The sequence below is a fragment of the Poeciliopsis prolifica genome, unplaced genomic scaffold (genome assembly GCF_027474105.1).
Source record: "Poeciliopsis prolifica strain line A6 unplaced genomic scaffold, Auburn_PproV2 SCAFFOLD170, whole genome shotgun sequence".
Classification (NCBI taxonomy): domain Eukaryota; kingdom Metazoa; phylum Chordata; class Actinopteri; order Cyprinodontiformes; family Poeciliidae; genus Poeciliopsis; species Poeciliopsis prolifica.
The window spans coordinates 119,766-137,500 of NW_026562545.1; the positions used below are offsets into that span (position 1 = coordinate 119,766).

General features: G+C 51.4%; 2 protein-coding genes across 2 annotated transcripts in view; both read right to left on the reverse strand.

The window, feature by feature from the left end:
* Positions 1-84: 84 nt before the first annotated feature.
* LOC129356402 (translation initiation factor IF-2, mitochondrial-like) lies at positions 85-5,198 on the reverse strand. Its single transcript, XM_055025992.1, is given in 18 exon segments — positions 85-302; positions 738-878; positions 963-1,127; positions 1,199-1,339; positions 1,413-1,553; positions 1,556-1,664; positions 1,775-1,914; positions 1,917-1,978; positions 2,047-2,171; positions 2,252-2,391; positions 2,861-3,037; positions 3,148-3,308; positions 3,404-3,575; positions 3,644-3,755; positions 3,833-3,881; positions 3,883-3,998; positions 4,119-4,214; positions 4,431-5,198. Coding segments are annotated over 16 exon segments (2,112 nt in total). The 5' UTR covers positions 3,990-3,998; positions 4,119-4,214; positions 4,431-5,198; the 3' UTR covers positions 85-132.
* The window catches only part of LOC129356404 (echinoderm microtubule-associated protein-like 6), a 25,268-nt gene continuing 12,725 nt past the window's right edge, over positions 5,193-17,735 (reverse strand). The window contains 26 exon segments of the mRNA XM_055025993.1: positions 5,193-5,493; positions 7,614-7,714; positions 7,825-7,913; positions 7,916-7,977; positions 9,608-9,711; positions 9,787-9,926; positions 9,929-9,948; positions 10,024-10,059; positions 10,061-10,194; positions 10,269-10,457; positions 11,536-11,641; positions 12,003-12,160; positions 12,237-12,445; positions 12,599-12,772; positions 14,624-14,722; positions 14,802-14,931; positions 15,008-15,086; positions 15,162-15,288; positions 15,895-16,096; positions 16,171-16,338; positions 16,412-16,500; positions 16,595-16,726; positions 16,799-16,951; positions 17,027-17,168; positions 17,460-17,587; positions 17,661-17,735. The exon segment at positions 17,661-17,735 is cut by the window's right edge and continues 37 nt beyond it. Of these exon segments, the coding sequence (XP_054881968.1) occupies positions 5,469-5,493; positions 7,614-7,714; positions 7,825-7,913; positions 7,916-7,977; positions 9,608-9,711; positions 9,787-9,926; positions 9,929-9,948; positions 10,024-10,059; positions 10,061-10,194; positions 10,269-10,457; positions 11,536-11,641; positions 12,003-12,160; positions 12,237-12,445; positions 12,599-12,772; positions 14,624-14,722; positions 14,802-14,931; positions 15,008-15,086; positions 15,162-15,288; positions 15,895-16,096; positions 16,171-16,338; positions 16,412-16,500; positions 16,595-16,726; positions 16,799-16,951; positions 17,027-17,168; positions 17,460-17,587; positions 17,661-17,735 (3,071 nt within the window). The 3' untranslated portion in view covers positions 5,193-5,468.

The window sequence follows — 17,735 nt, forward strand, 5'->3', positions numbered from 1 at the left end:
AAGCGTCCGGGTCTGGATGTTGGAATCGTTTATTTGAACATGTGAATCGATGATCAGATTTGTTTTTATGAAATTTAATAAAATGCTTCAGAACCGAACCGAGTCGTTTCTCAGTCTGAGGGTCCGGTCCGGTCAGAACCCAGGGTCCCAGGAAGTGACCCGAAGAACTTCCTGCTCCTCGAAGCATTCGATGACATCACCGGCGCTGAATTCCACCTCGCCGTCCAGCGACACGCCGCACTCCATGCCCGCCTTCGCCGTCGCCACGTCGTCCTTATGGTGCTTCAGCGCCGACACGGAACCTGCACCAGAACCAGAACCGGCTCATTAAAGCTGAACTGTTCTATACCCTAACCGTCTCCACGGTGATGCACCGCTCCTGATCTGTCAATCATCCTTATGCATGTGCTGCCAAAAGTTCTATTGGCAGAAACAACGTTCAGGAAAGCGTTTGTTACTGCTAATGAGGAGGGTTTGAGCAGCGCGTACATAAAGTGACTGTCAGCATTGGTTTAACTGAAACTGGTGTTTAATGATATCTGAAGGTTCCACCTGACCTCTGACCTCCTGCTCAGCCAATCAGAGAAGGTCCTGACCAGGAGAACGAGTTGAACTGAACATGTACCAGTTCATCCAGATCCCATCAGAATCCGACCACATGAATCCCCGAGGTTCAGAACAACAGGAAGTTAAAGTTCAGAACCAATTGGACCCGGCCCGGTTCTGGTCTCACTCACCCTCCCACACCGTGTCTCGTCCTCGGATCAGCCGGAACTTCAGCCGGCGGTCCAGTTGACCCTTCTGGACCCGGCAGCCGGCCACCAAAACCTTCTTCTTCCCCACAGAGACGTCGAAGACGGCGAGGACCGTCGCCTCACCTGGCGGGACAGGTGGACAGAGCAGACTGTGGGTTCTGAGACCCTCCAGCAGATGGGAGCGGTCTGACCCGGTTCTGGACTCACCCACGGTGCAGCAGCGGCGCTGCGGCGGCAGCTTGCCGCTCAGCTCCTGGCGCAGCTGCTCCACCAGCTGGTAGATGACGCGGTGCAGCCGCAGGGCCACGCCCCGCCGCGCCGCCAGCTGCGTCACGCTGCGGCTCGCCGCCACGTTGAAGCCGTACACCGACCCTGAAGAACAGAACAGGAACCTGCTCCCGTTACCAAGCCAACGCTGTTTGACCCCGGGTCGCCAGACGTACCTCCAAACGCGGCGGCCATGTTGACGTCGTTCTCCGAGACGTCGCCGACGCCAAAGTGGATCACGTCCAGCTGGCACTCGTCCTGGGCGTCGTAGCCGTCCAGGATGTTCAGCAGCGTCTCCACCGACCCGTCCACGTCTCCTGTAGGTCAGAGGTCAGCAGTAGGTCAGAGGTCAGCAGTAGGTCAGAGGTCAGCAGTCAGCGCCGTCCCCACCTTTGATGACGAGCGGCAGGCTGACCTCGTCGCTCTCTGTCCGCTCGCTGGGCCGCATGGAGAAGCGGGTCTTGTCGGACCGGTACAGCGCCTTCCTCCTCTGGCGCCAGCTCAGGTGGGCCAGCGGCTCGCGCTCCCGCCGTACTCCTCCAGGTGGCGCTGCTGCTTGAGCTGGATGGCGCTCTGCTCCTCCAGCAGCTTGTGCTGCTCCGCCTGGTAGCTCCTCCACTCCACCACCTCTCTGGCCCGCTGCTGCAGGCCACAGGACAGGCTTTTACTGCAGCGGTCCACACAGGAAGTAGCTAATGCACATCAGAGATTCACCGATCAGACGCCGGTTCCGGCCCGGTTCTGGCCCTCACCTCTGACTCCACCTCCAGCACCGTCTCTCCGGCAGACGGCAGCTCCTTCCATCCGACCACCTGGACCGCCGCGCTCGGCGCCGCCTCCGGCACCGTGCGGCCGTTCTCGTCGAACAGGAAGCGGACCTTGGCCCAGCACGGCCGGCCACCAGGACGCAGCCGCGCCGCAGCGTCCCCCTCTGGACGATGGCCGTGGTCACGGGGCTGGGCACAGGAAGCGGGTCCGTCAGAGGAACTCCCGTCAGAACCGGACCCGGTTCCGGAGGACTCACCCTTTGCCTTTGTCGGTCCGGCTCTCGATAACGACGGCCTCCACCGGGCCGTCCGGGTCCGCCTTCAGCTCCAGAACCTCGGCCAGCGCCACCGTGGCCTCGGCCAGAGCCTGCAGGTTGTCGCCCTGGAAACAGCGACATCGTGGGTCGGGCCGCGGCGGTTCGGGTCGGTCCGGCCGCGGCGGTTCCGTTCGGATCGTCTCACCTTCAGAGCCGAGACGTGGATGGCCTGAACGTCGCCGCCGAACTCCTCGCAGACGACGCCGTGCGCCAGCAGCTCCCGCTTCACCCGCTGGGGGTCGGCCTGCGGCTTGTCACACTTATTGATCGCCACGATGATGGGCACTGAAAATACAGATCAGGAGACTTTAAGAATCCCTTGTTTGCTCCCGGGACCAATGAGTCGTTTGCATCAGACCCAGAGAATCCCGGAGCAGGACGATGGATCCATGACTGGACGTCCAGAGAAACTCGGGTTTTATGAGACGGAAAGACACGAAGCTTTAAGGTCCAGAGAGACAAACAACTGGAACCTCAGGAGATGCAAAGACACAATCTAGACAATTTGTTTTCCTTCTATGCAAACAGTTGTAATCAAGCTGAGTCTCAATGTTGGTTCTGGTCCGAAGACGGAGGGACCGGGATCTCTGGGCAGAGTTCTCCGTTCAGTTGGAAGATTGGACCAGAAAATGGAACCGTCTCCCTGTGTCCATATTAATGTCCAGCAAGAATGTTGGATCCAACACCGGGCCAGAACCAGAACACCAGAACCAGAACACCAGAACCAGAACACCAGAACCACGCCCGCTCCTACCTTTGGCGTTCTTGGCGTGTTGGACCGACTCCACGGTCTGGTTCATGACGCCGTCGTCGGCCGCCACCACCAGCACCACGATGTCGGTGGCGTTGGCGCCGCGGGCCCTCATGGAGGAGAAGGCAGCGTGGCCCGGCGTGTCCAGGAAGGTGATCCGCTCCCCAGTCGGCAGCTGGACTGGAGGAGGGATGGACAAAGGTCAGAGGTCGGGAGCTCTGCGAAGAAGGAGCTGGGAGCTTTGGGGGCGGAGCCTCCCGGCTGGCCCCGCCCCCCCGCGGCACCGTTACCCAGAAAGGCTCCGATGTGCTGCGTGATGCCGCCGGCCTCCATGGCGACCAGCTGGCTCTTCCTCAGGCTGTCCAGCAGCGTCGTTTTCCCGTGATCCACGTGACCCATGATGGTGACCACCGGGGGGCGACTCACCAGGAGCGCGGGGTCAGCGGGGGGCCTGGGGGCAGGGAAGGGTCACAGACAGGTCAGTCGGATGATTGGCGGGCCGGGCCGGGCCGGGTCGGGTCCGGTCGGGCCCGGTTCCGCCCCTACCTCCTCTGGGCGTCTCTGTCGGGCCGCTCTCGGCTCTCGCTCAGCTTGGCCCATGTGAACTTCATCCCGGACCGGATCACCGCCTCCTTGATCCAGCTGTCCTCCAGAACCGAGTCGGGCCCGAGCGAGTCCAGGTCCGCCGGTGTGTTGAGCAGCGCCTCCAGAACGTGGTCTGCAGCAGAACCGGGTCAGTAGAATCTGCAGGGGAATCGGGTCACCGGCGTTAGCTCGGCTGCTCACCAAAGTCTCTGTTCATGGCCGCCGCCAGCGCCGCCGCCGTCATGCCCTGTCTGATCTCCACTTCCTGTTTGTCCACTTTGAGCTTCTTCTGCTCCTTCCTCTGACCTTTGACCTGCACCAAGTGAGTCATTAGCCTTTACTCTAGTGCAGGTCACCAACCACAAGCTAAGCTAACATCCACAGCCTTACCTGCTTGGAGGTCAGTGGTCTGCTCTGAGGCCAGGTGAGCAGGGGCGGGGCTCCGGAGCAGCCGCGCAGCCCGCATCACTGATGACATCACACTCATAGCTACAGAGGACACAGGTGGAGGACAGGTGTTTCTGTTCAGCCAGGAGACAAACTGCATCTGTCCTCACTGGAGGAAAAAGCATTTTGATTTATTTGTTGGACTTTTATTGTGAAAACCCTGCTGATGATGATGATGATGCAAAGAAGGATTTCACACAAAATCAGGAAAATTAAGCATAACTCTGACCATCCTCTTCATGAAACGGTGTCAGTCAGAAGCTTCTTCCAGTTCGATGTGACACAGACTGCTACAGCAGATCCGTCTACAGGAACTGAGTTGGAACTTTATGGTATCAATCAAGTATTGAATTTGAAACGACAGAAACACAAAGACTCCCCTCAGCTGATCTGAGAAACGGAAGAGAGAATCTTTCAAAATAAAAGTTTCTGCAGATTAAACATCTGAACTAAATCAGCAGATTAGAAATAATAATATTCAGACTGATGAACCAAACGGCCTAAAGTTCAACAGAATCAGTAAAAGCAGCTCCTCACATACCGAACTGGTCAGCCGGAGGGTCTAGTCAAAGCCCACAGGTCTGTTCAGCTGCCGAGTAGATTCTTTTCTCTTCTTCTGGTTCTGCTGCTCTTCACCTCATTCCGTCACCAACCACCAACCTCACCGTGAACGACACCGGCAGCCGCCATGATGATGACGCAGTAAGTCACGTGACGCTGATCTGACTCCTCCCCCAGAACCAGACGGATCCAAACTGGCTGAGATTCTGGAGCTCTTCGGTTCCGAGTCCATGACCGCTGATGGGAACCATGTGGTAACCAACCGAGCGGAGCCGGTTCTGAACACGGAGCCGAACGTTCAATAAAACCACAGAAACGCTCATGTTGTGCTTCATGTGACAGTTTTATTTATGATAGAGGTTCCGACCCGGTTCCGACCAACCCTTCTGAATCAAGATGGTTCTTCAGCTCAGCCCGGGTTGGACCACAGAGACTCTTCAGTATGACATCGGAACTGGACCCGGTTCCGACCCGGTCGGAGCTGGACTTCAGCAGCGCTACATGAGGCCGTGTTGGATCAGAACTTTGGTTCTTCACAGTTTCAGATTCAGGCAGAACTTCTTCTTCTGCCCACAGCAGCAGGCAGCGCGTGGAGCAGAGGGAGGAAACGGCGCCACCGCGCGGCTCCCAGCGGCTCCTGCATCTGCTGCTTTTAGAGGTAGAAATCAGTTTCTACAGATGATCTGACGGTTGAGCGGCTGGGACCAAACACTGATCCATCTTCTCTTTTAGTGCGTCATCATCATCATCATCACATGACACAAACACAACAGCATCCACATGTAAAAGCCCTAAAATTATAGCACCACCAGCAAAATGAATCTGTATCAAATGTTTGGTCAGATTTTAAAAAGGCACAGACTGACACCAAACACGTCACATGACAGCTACAGGTGGAGATCAGACGTTTCTCCACGGATCTACAGAGAACAATAAACCTGAAACACTCACGGGGTCGTCACTTTCAGCCAATCGCAGGCCTGGAGGTCCGGGGCCTTCATCAGAGGAAGAGGAGGACTCACTGGCATCGCCACACCAACAGGCTGCAGAGAAGAAGAAGAGATGTTCCTGCTGCTGCAGTCGCCATGCAGTAGACCAGCCTCAATATTCAGCTTGAGCTGTGAATATTTCACTGCAGTTTTCTAAATCGTAACATTTAGTCAATATTTCATCTTTATAGTAAAATGAGATCAAATTTTAAAAAAGCTATTTTTACTATTAAACAAAAAAATGATGGTCTTCAGTTACAGTCGGATCGCGTTTCTGAAAGCTGCTCAGAGTTTTCAGCTTATAATCATTTATGATTATTCATATATTATTAGCAGATCGCTATCCCGTTTTCCTCTATTTTTCAGGTTGAGATTTAAGGGTTTAAACTCGTTCATTATGACGTTTATATGGGGGCTTTTGATCGACATCAAATAATATATGAAATGGACCAAACCAAACCAAACCAACCAACCAACCCAACCAACCCAACCAACCCAAACCAACCAACCCAACCCAACCCAACCCAACCAACCCAAACCAACCAACCCAACCAACCCAACCCAACCCAAACCAAACCAACCAACCCAACCAACCCAACCAACCCAAACCAACCAACCCAACCAACCCAACCCAACCCAACCCAACCAACCCAACCAACCCAACCCAACCAACCCAACCCAACCAAACCAAACCAAACCAAACCAACCAACCCAACCCAACCAACCCAACCCAACCCAACCCAAACCAAACCAACCAACCCAAACCAACCAACCAACCCAACCAACCCAACCCAACCCAACCCAAACCAAACCAACCAACCCAAACCAAACCAACCAACCAACCCAAACCAAACCAACCAACCCAAACCAAACCAACCAACCAACCAACCCAAACCCAAACCAAACCAACCAACCCAACCAACCCAACCCAACCCAACCCAAACCAAACCAACCAACCCAACCAAACCAACCAACCAACCCAACCCAACCAACCAACCCAACCCCAACCAACCAACCCAACCAACCACCCAACCCAACCCAACCAACCCAACCCAACCAACCAACCAACCCAACCAACCCAACCAACAACCAACCCAACCCAACCCAACCCAACCAACCCAAACCAACCAACCCAACCAACCCAACCCAACCCAACCACCCAACCCAACCCAACCCAACCCAACCAACCCAAACCAACCAACCCAACCAACCCAACCCAACCCAACCAACCCAACCCAACCCAACCCAACCACCCAAACCAACCAACCCAACCAACCCAACCCAACCCAACCCAAACCAAACAACAACCAACCCAACCCAACCAACCCAACCCAAACCAACCAACCAACCAACCCAACCCAACCAACCCAACCCAACCCAACCAACCCAACCCAACCCAACCAACCAACCCAACAAACCAACCCAACCAACCCAACCAACCCACCCAACCCAAACCAACCAACCCAACCAACCCAACCCAACCCAACCCAACCAACCAACCCAACCAACCCAACAACCCAACCCAACCCAACCCAACCAACCCAACCAACCCAACCCAACCCAACCAACCAACCAACAACCAACCCAACCAACCCAACCCAAACCAACCAACCCAACCCAACCCAACCAACCCAAACCAAACCAGCTGCATGAACACAAAACCTCCTGAGAAAATAAAAGGCAGAATTTATGGAAAATTGGATCAATAAAAACAAAATCCTGCTGATCAATTTCTGCTTTTATAGACAGAGGAGAGTCTGAGCTATATAAACCCAGCAGATTAAATCCGGTAGATTAAACCCAGCAGATTAAATCTGTAGATTACATGACAGATTGTCTACAGAACTTCAGAAAGTACAAATATGGGCACAAAAAGAATTTGGGTTTCAACTAAAGAAATTTGTCTCGATTTTAAAATTAATATTAAGTTTATAACAAAGACTTATTATTTGAAGTGTTTGAAGAGAAGACGTTTTAGAGTTCAACGGTACGTCTGTGTCTAATTTTCTTTTGAGAACAATATTTCTTTGCATAATGTTTGTTTATGAGCAGAAAGATGAAACCAGAGAGTCTGCATTACAGTAACATTTCAATATTTTACTATTAACACGATAACATCTATGGAGAATCTCTAGAGACTTCTCCAGTCTCGTCAGTTCTGACCCGGTTCTGACCTGCAGTCGCTGCCTCCGGCGCTGATAACATACTTGTCGTCGCAGGAGAAGCGGACGTTGGTGACGTGAGCCGAGTGGCCGAAGTAGCGCTTGTGCTTCGCCTGGAGGGACAGCCAGAGAGAGGACAGGGGTGACGGGTCGACCCGGTTCTGACGGGTCGACCCGGTTCTGCCGGGTCCGGAACACGTTCCGGTCAGACTCCGTCTCTTACAAATTTCTCCGGGCAGGGGAAATCGAAGAGCTTGACGAGGCCGAAGTCGTCTCCGGTCACCAGGTTGAGGCCGGCGTGCGAAACGCAGGGCAGGTGACATCGGCCTTGTCGGCGTTTCGCGGCCAAACGCCCAGAACTTCATCACCAAAGATGCTGGAGAAACAAGAGAACCCAAACCGGTCAGAACCGGTCAGAACCGGTCAGAACCAGTCAACGGTCAGAACCAGTCAGAACCGGTCAACCGGTCAGAACCAGTCAGAACGAGTCAGAAACAGGTCAGAACCGGTCAGAACCGGTCAGAACCGGTCAACCGGTCAGAACCAGTCAGAACGAGTCATACCGGTCAGAACCGGTCAGAACCAGTCAACCGGTCAGAACCAGTCAGAACCGGTCAACCGGTCAGAACCAGTCAGAACGAGTCAGAACAGGTCAGAACCGGTCAGAACCGGTCAACCGGTCAGAACCAGTCAGAACGAGTCATACCGGTCAGAACCGGTCAGAACCGGTCAGAACCAGTCAACGGTCAGAACCAGTCAGAACGAGTCAGAACAGGTCAGAACCGGTCAGAACCGGTCAGAACCAGTCAACCGGTCAGAACCAGTCAGAACGAGTCAGAACAGGTCAGAACGGTCAGAACCGGTCAGAACCACTCAACCGGTCAGAACCAGTCAGAACCGGTCAACCGGTCAGAACCAGTCAGAACGAGTCAGAACCGGTCAGAAACGGTCAGAACCGGTCAGAACCAGTCAACTGGTCAGAACCAGTCAGAACGAGTTAGAACCGGTCAGAACTGGTCAGAACCAGTCAGAACCGGTCAGAACCAGTCAACCGGTCAGAACCGGTCAGAACGAGTCAGAACGGTCAGAACCGGTTAGAACCGGTCAGAAACAAGTAACAAGTAACCTGATGGTTTGGCTTTCAGACAAAAAAATGATTCACTTTTCCGTAATTCCTTTTGTGATTCTTAAACACGACCAGAACCGGATCCTGGTTCTGTAATGGAGGACGTTCGGACTCAGTGAGAGTTTATTGCTAAAGATGAACTAATTCATTCATTAAAGAAATGTTGATGGACTTCAGAGCTGCCTGTACCAAACCCTCCGTTTCTATCCATGAAATATGAGAGGCGCCTCGGTTCTGTTCCCGGGAGCCGGACCGGGCCCGTCAGGTTCTACTGATCCAGTTTGGGTTCAGGCTCAGGTTCTACTGGATCACTTTCAGTCTTATCTTTGAATTGTTATAAAGCTGTCCAGAATAATCACTGGGACGAGTCTTAAAGTTCAGGTCCAGTTCTACAGAACCAGAATCAGAAGAACTTAAAGCTACAGGCTCCTGCCCTCTGCTGGTAGATACAGGTACTGCATTGCAGCAGGAAAAGGTTCGTTTGTGCCTCTTCTGTCTGAATTTGACCTGATACTCCCAGCAGGGAAGCCGAAGAGGACTGAGGTTTGCAGATTTTGTTTCTGGTGTCGGTGGAACCTCAGGGCGGTATCTCCGTCAGGGGGTGGAGCTCATCTTGCTTCACAGGTCATAAATGTTGTTATTTTTCCATTGAGAACTTTGTGCTGCCTTCAAAGCAACATGAAACCTGGCTTCTCATTGGTTCCTTAGCGAGCCTATCAGAGTTATCCAACCAAAGTCTGTCAATACCTTCAGGAAAAGTCCTGGAGAACTTTCAGGTTTGGACCAGAACCAAGTCAGACATCATGCTTTCTAACTACAGGCTCCTGATGAATAGAATTGTTACTAAAGGTGCATTTCCCAACCTCAGCGTCAGTCTCACCTGGTCCAGGTCGCCCAGGTGATCCGTTCAATGACATTCAGCTCTGTGACCATCTTCCCTGAGGGGACTTCATGGACCTGACGAGTGTAGGTGCTGGTGGACACCTGACACAAGGCGAAGATGTGAACTGTTAGAGGCTGCAGAGATCAGTCAAAAACCCAAAGCTTGAACCCGATCACCTGGATGTGTTTGCTGTCAGCAGAGAAGTCGATGTGGATAACGAAGCCGGGGATGTCCTTACAGTATCCGATTCGGTTGAGTGACGGGCCCAGAGTCAGATCATAGAAATCTACAGCACTTTCTACTGAACCCACTGCAGGAACCGGTTATCTGGACTGAACCTGGACCACAACGACCCTCAGATGTTCACAGACGCCACATGGAGGAGCTCAGCTCAAATGCACTGCTTTACTTACCGGATGTCCTGGATGGAGACACTGCGGTCTCTTTTTGCCCCAGACAGTGAGGGAGTTGACCAGCAGCACGATGAACTCGCCATTCTCCATGCCGATGGAAACCATCTCTCCATTGGGGCTGTAGCATGTGCATTTGGCAGGGTGACCCAAACTCACCTTGTTCAGGAGTTTCTAAAGCAGAAAAACAAATGAAAGTTTGCACTGCAGGAAATCTGAAGGCCAGACTGGACTCTGGAGGAAAATACCTTGTCAGCCAGGTCCCAGATGCGTATGGTCCCATCATCGCTAGCAGAGATGAAGACGTCTTTGAAAGGATGTGATGCTAAACCCCAGATTCCTCCCTTAGTGTGACCATTGATCATGGTGTTGGAAGCAGCATTCTTCTCTCCAACCTCTATGATCTCCCCGTCTTTGGTTCCCACCAGAATCTTACCCTGCAACAAAGAGGATTAGATATTATGGAAGATTAGGACCTTGGATTGAGCGCGACAATGTATTTTCAGCAACAAGGCAGTTCAAAGTGTTTTACATTAATTGGAGGGAGATACGAACAAAATAACAAATTGGTTCCCCGTGTTTAATAAGAATAAGAACAAATAATCTGTAATTTAAAAACTAATAGGAATTTAGGCTCATACATGAAGCCAGCAAAAGGCGGTGACATCACGGAGTGCATCCATTTACTGTTGCATGACCATGAAACCGTGCAGCTCGCTCTCCCAGGCAACAGTCTGATATGATGGTATTATCTCGGAGCAAGTCCTTGGGAGCGCTCTGCTCCACAGTGACATGGACGATTTCAGAAGGGAGCGAGGAGAGCAGGAGCGTCATGTTCACTTATCTTCCTGGAGATCTGAGATATCCAGCCAGCCGAGGCGAACACAGTTCAGATACAGAAAGCTTTAGGTCGGGTAGATGTTACATTTCAATCTGCCTAAAGTCTCACCGATCCATCGGCTCATTCCAATCATCCAAATCAGTGTGGCCGTCCAACTGAACCGAAACAAGCAACTTCTCCAGGATGGATTCCTTCCTGCTAGAGAGTTTTAGAGTCTGCAGCTCGGCTACGAGTCTCAGCAAGAATCGCATCCAACTTGCGTCTCTGACCCACAGCATGTCAGTCTGAGTGTTCGCTAGTCGGCCCAATCCGTCACTAATTTATCGACATGCCAGGTATCCGCCAACTCCAAACAGAGATCCTGTTGTCATGAATAAACCCAGGATGTTTCCCTCTGGGTGTGTCCTCTGTCCAGGTTTCTCCTCAAGAAAATTTGATCAATTGCGCTGAGAGAGCAGCTGACCAGATCCATTTGTAGATTTGGAGGATGAGCCAAGAAAGGCTTCAAAAGAGCAACAAAAAACAAAGCAAGCGGGAGAAGATGGGTCAGGAGGGACCAGCCTTCTCTGAGAACAGAGAGAGAAAAGCCTCTCTGGCTCTTCTCTAAAAGCATGGACACTTAGACGATGGAGAGACTTATTCCCTGATGGTCGGAAGCAGACTGTGAGTCTTACCTTCCCTCTGCAGACGGATCGAACGTTCTCGACTGGCTGACCGGTCTCCAGCTGAAAGGCTCTGCAGCGCTTCATCTCCTGGTCCCAAAGCTTCACAGCTCCCCCTCTTTGGTCCTGTGAAACAAACACCCGAATGGAGTACTGCTCCTCTGGAGACAGAGCTAGCCTTTCTGAGTAAAGGATCTGGTCTTTACATCCTGCACTGATAAATTCAGAGCCAAAGTGACTAACAGCTGGATCCCAGAGCAATGAGGATGCAGAGAAACTGGACCAGTTTTAGTTTCTTTCTTCTAAAGTATCTGCAGAACATTGATGATAGTCAGGAGTCTTAGCTTTAATGAAACAAGAACATCTCCACAACTGATAGAGACATGTTGTTTTACACATGTAAACCTTCTGACTGTAAACCTTCTTAGTACCCTGACTAACCCCTGACCACAGCTCTGAAGGTGAGTTGAATTCCTTACGGCCTTTCCTTCCCTCCAGTGACGATGAGTCCGTCCCTCAGCGTGGTGTACATGGTGAAGACGGGACCGCTGTGCGCCTTCGCCACTACTCGGACCAGGAAGTGGTCCCTCCAGACGTACACATCTCCGTTTATTGCACCGGTGAACGTCAGATTATTCTAGGAGGAAAACATTCATTTACAATAAAACTAAAACTTGGTAGACATAAATGGACTACATATAACTGGGACTTACAGCACCAAAGGCGACAGACAGCATGGTCTGCATGCGGCCATCCTCCACTGAGCCAATCACACCTTTCTTATACATGAGGGAACCACCGACCAGGGTCCAGAACTTGATGTGTTTGATTCCCACCGACACAAACTGAGTGTCTGAGTCGGGTCTGAACTCGACCACAAAGATCCGCTCAGCGTGACCGCCCTTACTGGTCACCTTGGTGCCTGTCATGGAGGTAAAGGGTCAAATGTCCGCGCTTCAAATGCAGCAAAGCAAAACAGAAAAGGCTTCTACTCTACTCCGACAGATAATGAGCGTGAGACCACTGGTCCTTGACAGCAGAGAGATGCTTCCATGTTTCTAGCTTCATAACTTACCATCTTGCCATCTCCACACCGTGATGGTATGCTCAGGTTCCACCCCCACTGAAAGCAGTAACTTCCCTGTTGCGCTAAAGTTGACATAACCTACGCCTTTGGCATGAGAACACCGTAGGATGGACAGAGTCTGCTTGGTCACTGCATCCCACACATGGATGGATGGAGCAAGGCCTGTGAGGAGACACCAGAATCAGAGAACCAAAGTCAGAGCCTGCAAAACAGTAAATCTAGAGTCACAGAAATTGTGTTGGAGTCAAGGAGCCACAAAATCTAGGAGTCCCAGTAAGATAGAAACTTCCTTGCAGCTCTAACAAATGATCTGTTAGAGAACAGATCATTCTGTACTAATTATCTTCTAATTGTGGAACACGAACAATCAAAGTTCACAGGATATTTACACCAGCAAGTAATGACCCAACCACTAGGAGGTTGAGGTGATCCAGGTTTAAAACAGGAAGAGGAAATGTTCATTCAGATCAGAACCGTCAACAAATAAATCACTCAATTCATCTGACAGAACCCGGTCCAAACGGGGGACAAAGTGAACCAATCAGTCAGTTCTACATGGGGAGCAATCAGGCCACAAGGGCTCCTACTTCCTGTCTGCCACCATCATCCTGATGAAAACACTCAATACAGAACCTGGTTCTGTTCAGGTTCTGTCACTTATCGAGCTCAGACTGATGGTGAAACCAGAACCCTTTGGAAAAATGTTCATCTTTACCAGAACCAGAATCAGGGTATGAACATAACTCAATTCTGATCCTGAGAGAATATCAGAATTATTCATTCCTTTGAAAGAAATTATTTTATTGCTGTCAGAATAAAAACTGGGAACCATTTTTCTTTCAGTCTGGAATCAAAAAGAAAAAACCAGGTGCGTCACTTTTCTGTCTGATGACACCAGAAACAACAAGCGTCCAGATCAGACCTTCCTTCACCTGCAGGTTCTGCAGCGAGTGTTTTCTGAGCCCACATGAGAGCAGCTCTAGTCTAGAACAGAACAGACATGGGTCGGACTCGACCCGGATCCTGACCGCTGGTACTCACCGGACACCTCGGTCTCTACGCACCGACAGCAGACGGCACAGCAGAGCAAAACAGAATCATGTGTGTGAATGAAGATGAGCACTGTGAGGAAGGTAGAGGCAGCCTTACCTGGCAGGTCAGAGATGTCACCTGGTGGCGAGGAGAGGTGGTGACAATGAGGAAGCAGTGGAAAAGAAGGAAAGGTGTGATGGACCAAAAGCAGCCAGTCATGCATGAAAGCAATGTGCAGAGCAGCTAACGACCTGCAGTCTGACTACAACCTCCGACAGGAGGAAACATGGAGCAGCTACCACACACCTGGCTCCCTCTGGTACCCTTACTCTGCTCTGCAGCCTCACTGGACCTGCAGGAAACCCGAGTAGTAGCAGAAACTGGGAGCTTGTCCAAGACAGAATCCCGGACAAGCCCCAGTTTATGTTCAGTTGATTCTCCATTCCTGCAGCTTCAAATGAAGACTGAACCCTTCAATAGATTTCAGATTATTCTTCCGAGAGCCAGCAGGTCCTACACCTTTACAGTTGAGCTTGGTTCACCTGGGAACCTTCACTCCATGGATGACCCTGTGGGACCTACCAATGAGCTTTCCACCAGAATGGACCCGACCTGCAAGAACCTGACCTCAAAGTACTCAACCAATAAGAACCTGACCTCAGAAGTCTGTGCTGAAATGATCTGACCTAAATGAACCCAACCTGATTGGACATGAGCTGAAACCAGTTTGTTAATGACTCTTGAGCTGAGATATTTTACCCGACTGTGACATGAAAGCAGATAACTTCTTTCATAGATTTATTCAGGTGGTGGTGGGGTTTACTGAAAAGGTTCTTTTAGATGTTCTACTTAGCGCTCCTACTTTCTGATGGAACCAGAGAGATCTCACTATGATCATGAACCAGAACCTTCTATGCTATGCTACTGCTACCTGAGAGGCAGGTGAGATCACCTGAAGGTGATGTGAAGTCTCACACTTACCGATCTGTCCAGTGGCGATAATGTTCTGGTACTTTGGGTGCTGGTTGACCGTCAGACAGAGAATGTCGTCTGTGTGTTCCAGGTAGAAACTCTGAGTTCCTGTCAGGACAGGAAGCAGGAAAGGTGACCTCATGAGCAACATTAGCAATGACTGACGGTAACTGACGGTCCTACGCACCGGCAGACAGATTCTGGATGACGACAGCAGCGGCGGTGTGGAAGATGATGTCGGCGCCGTCGTTGAGGTAGTGCAGGTTGTTGCGGCAGTCGAAGCCTCGGTAGCCGAAGACGTGTTCCAGCAGCAGCTCCTAACAGACGCAGACAAGCAGTTAGAGTCGAGGTCAGGACATGTTGGACATTATCGAGCAGATCCCATGTGCCGACCTCCACCGCTTTCCTCTTCTTAGTCACGTTGTCCTTCAGCAGTTTGTCGGGCAGCGGCACGGCCCGGCTCACAGGAGGCCTGAACAGGAAGAGCGGCGTTAATAACAAACTGCACTTGAACTCATCAAGAGGCCTGATGAGGCCTTCAGGTTACCTGTCCTCCAGAGGAAGCTCTCTGTGCTGCAGGTGGGGTTTGGTTCCTGTCATGTTCCTGATGCTTGCTGAGTAGATCTTAGTGACATAGTCCACCACCTTCTCCCGAGCCACATCACTGTCGTACCCTAAAAAACAGAAATACACCAGTTACTGTTTCTCAGACGATTCTGCTCACTCTGGATGAGTGAGCAGACGTTCAGTCCTGGGTGCTGAATGTTGCTGTTTTTCCTTGACCAGAACTTTACACATCTTTGCAGTGGTGAACACGCATCCACAAATCCACTAATGTGCTAATAGAAGAGCTAGTTTTTCATTTGCTTTAGCACTTGGGCTAATTTTGAAATGTGTGACAGCTAAACTCAACTATAAAACTGAAATGATGAGTTAAAGGCCTGTTCCAAAGAATCATTTCCTGAAGCGCAAATTGTGCAGGTAGGTGTGTAATGACAGATACGAGCCTACTGAGGGCGCTATGCCATGATGTGGCACATGTCTTATTGATACATGGTGGGTAAAACATGCTTGAACTTGGATTCACCAAATTACCAAGTTGCTGTAGCACCTAGCATTAGCACAACTAATCTTTGTGATTAGGTCTGCAGGGTCAGCAGAGCTAGCTTTTTTTCTAAAACTCAACTAGATTTGAGTTTTAGAGACATAACTGCGTCTCTAAAACTCAAATGAATCTGAGAGCCCTCCAGCCAGATGTCCACTGTGACCTCTGCTGTTACCTCCGTCCTCCTCAGGGTCGTCGTCAGACTCCTCGCTGTCCACAGCTTTGCTCTCCTTGTGGCCCGGCGGCTCTCTGGACCAGATCATTAGCGCCGTGTCAGCTCCGCCCACAGACAGAAGCACTGCATCATCATTGGACCAGCGCACGTTTGTCACATTCGTGCTGTGACCCACGTACTTCTTAAACTTAGCAAACTGACCCTGGGAGAAGAGACTGAGGAGATGAACAGAGATCCTCCAGGAAAACCAGCTTCGGACTCTGTCTCTGGACTCACCCGGGACGGGAAGCTGAACAGTTTGACGAAGCCAAAGTCATCTCCTGTGGCAAGAAGTTTTTGGTCTCTGGTGAGCGAAGCAGCGTTCACAAAGCTGAATGACGGCCATATTCCTTCACAGGTGGGACCCAAAACAGACGTCCAAGTGGCCCAGTCCATCTTCTCAAACTGGACACAGAAACAGCATTATGACCTCAGGGAACAAATGCCTCTGAGAAAACAGGGAGACCTGCTTTCTGACCTCCGAGACGCTGATGTTTTGTCTGCGTCCTCGTGGAGCCTCAAAGAAGAGCTGATCTTTAGCTCCGGTGTTCACCTGGAGGAGTTTACCTGTAGGGAAAACATTGGAATGAGATGTTAGGTTAGGATCTTGAATAGCAGGGAAATGTCAACATCTGAGGTTAATTAAAACAGGCGAGTCCACCTCTGGAGTCCCAGTCGATGTGGGTGACGAAGCTTCCAGCTCCTTTACAGATGCCAACCCTCTTACTGGTCAGGATATTGTAGATGTCCACAAAGGAATCATGGGATGCCACAGCCAAATACTTTCCTGCATCTGTGAAACACCCCTGACACTTTAGGGACTCAGCTTCAACACCTGTCACCCCTGGGCAGTGAGTTCAGGTACCTAAGGAGAAGCGGATATCTGAGATGAGCTCCCTGCGGTGGTGGAAGGTCACCATGTCCTCCAGGGTGTCAGCGTTCACCACCATGAAGCTGCCGTCATTCAGACCGACTGCCAGAGCTTTACCGTCTGGAGAGAAGGTGCAGCACCGCCCACCTGGCAGGTGACACAGAATACAGGTTAGCCAAGAGAAACAAGCAGAAAACCTGCGCTTACCTGAACAGGTGTCACCTTTCTTCAGCTTACGAACAGCAACCATCCTGTGATTGGTCGACAGCTCCCAGATCCTCAGAGTTTTGTCGTCACTGACAGTGGCACAGACAGGAAGTAGAGGATGGGCCGCCAACCCCCACACATCCCCCTCCATGTGACCCTGAACATAGAAGTACCACAGGGAAGACAACGCAGGTGAGGTACCTGAGAAGAAGTGGATCAGGGAGGAAGGACTCCCTGATCAGCTCGGTTTTCCAGTGAAGGACAGAAGCAGGAAAGAAGTGTTGGAGATGTCTTCAGGGCTGCTGGAGGCCTGCATGCCTCCCCAGGTGAGCCTGGTGGCTGCTACAGGTCAAACAACTCTCCTTCCAACAGCATGTAGCATCTCACCAGGACTAGGCCTGGAATTCTGATCGATTCTGCTGGACAGACCAGAGTCTTTTTGTCTCACCTGAACCAGCAGCGTCATCAGCCCGCTCTTGTCTATCTCCAGGATTTCCCCGTTCTTGGTCCCAAGCAGGATGTGACCGTGTCCCAGAGTGATGGCTCTGATGGACGGGTTGTCCTCCAGCAGCAGACCTGCTCAGAAGGAAGACATCGTCAGTCCAACAGCACAATCCTCAGGAGGGGAAAGTGACGCCAGAGAGGACACCTTTGGAGGACGGGGACAGGGCTGCCCTTTTTATGGCGTAGGTTTTCAAACATCGCTCAAACATGTCGTCCCACA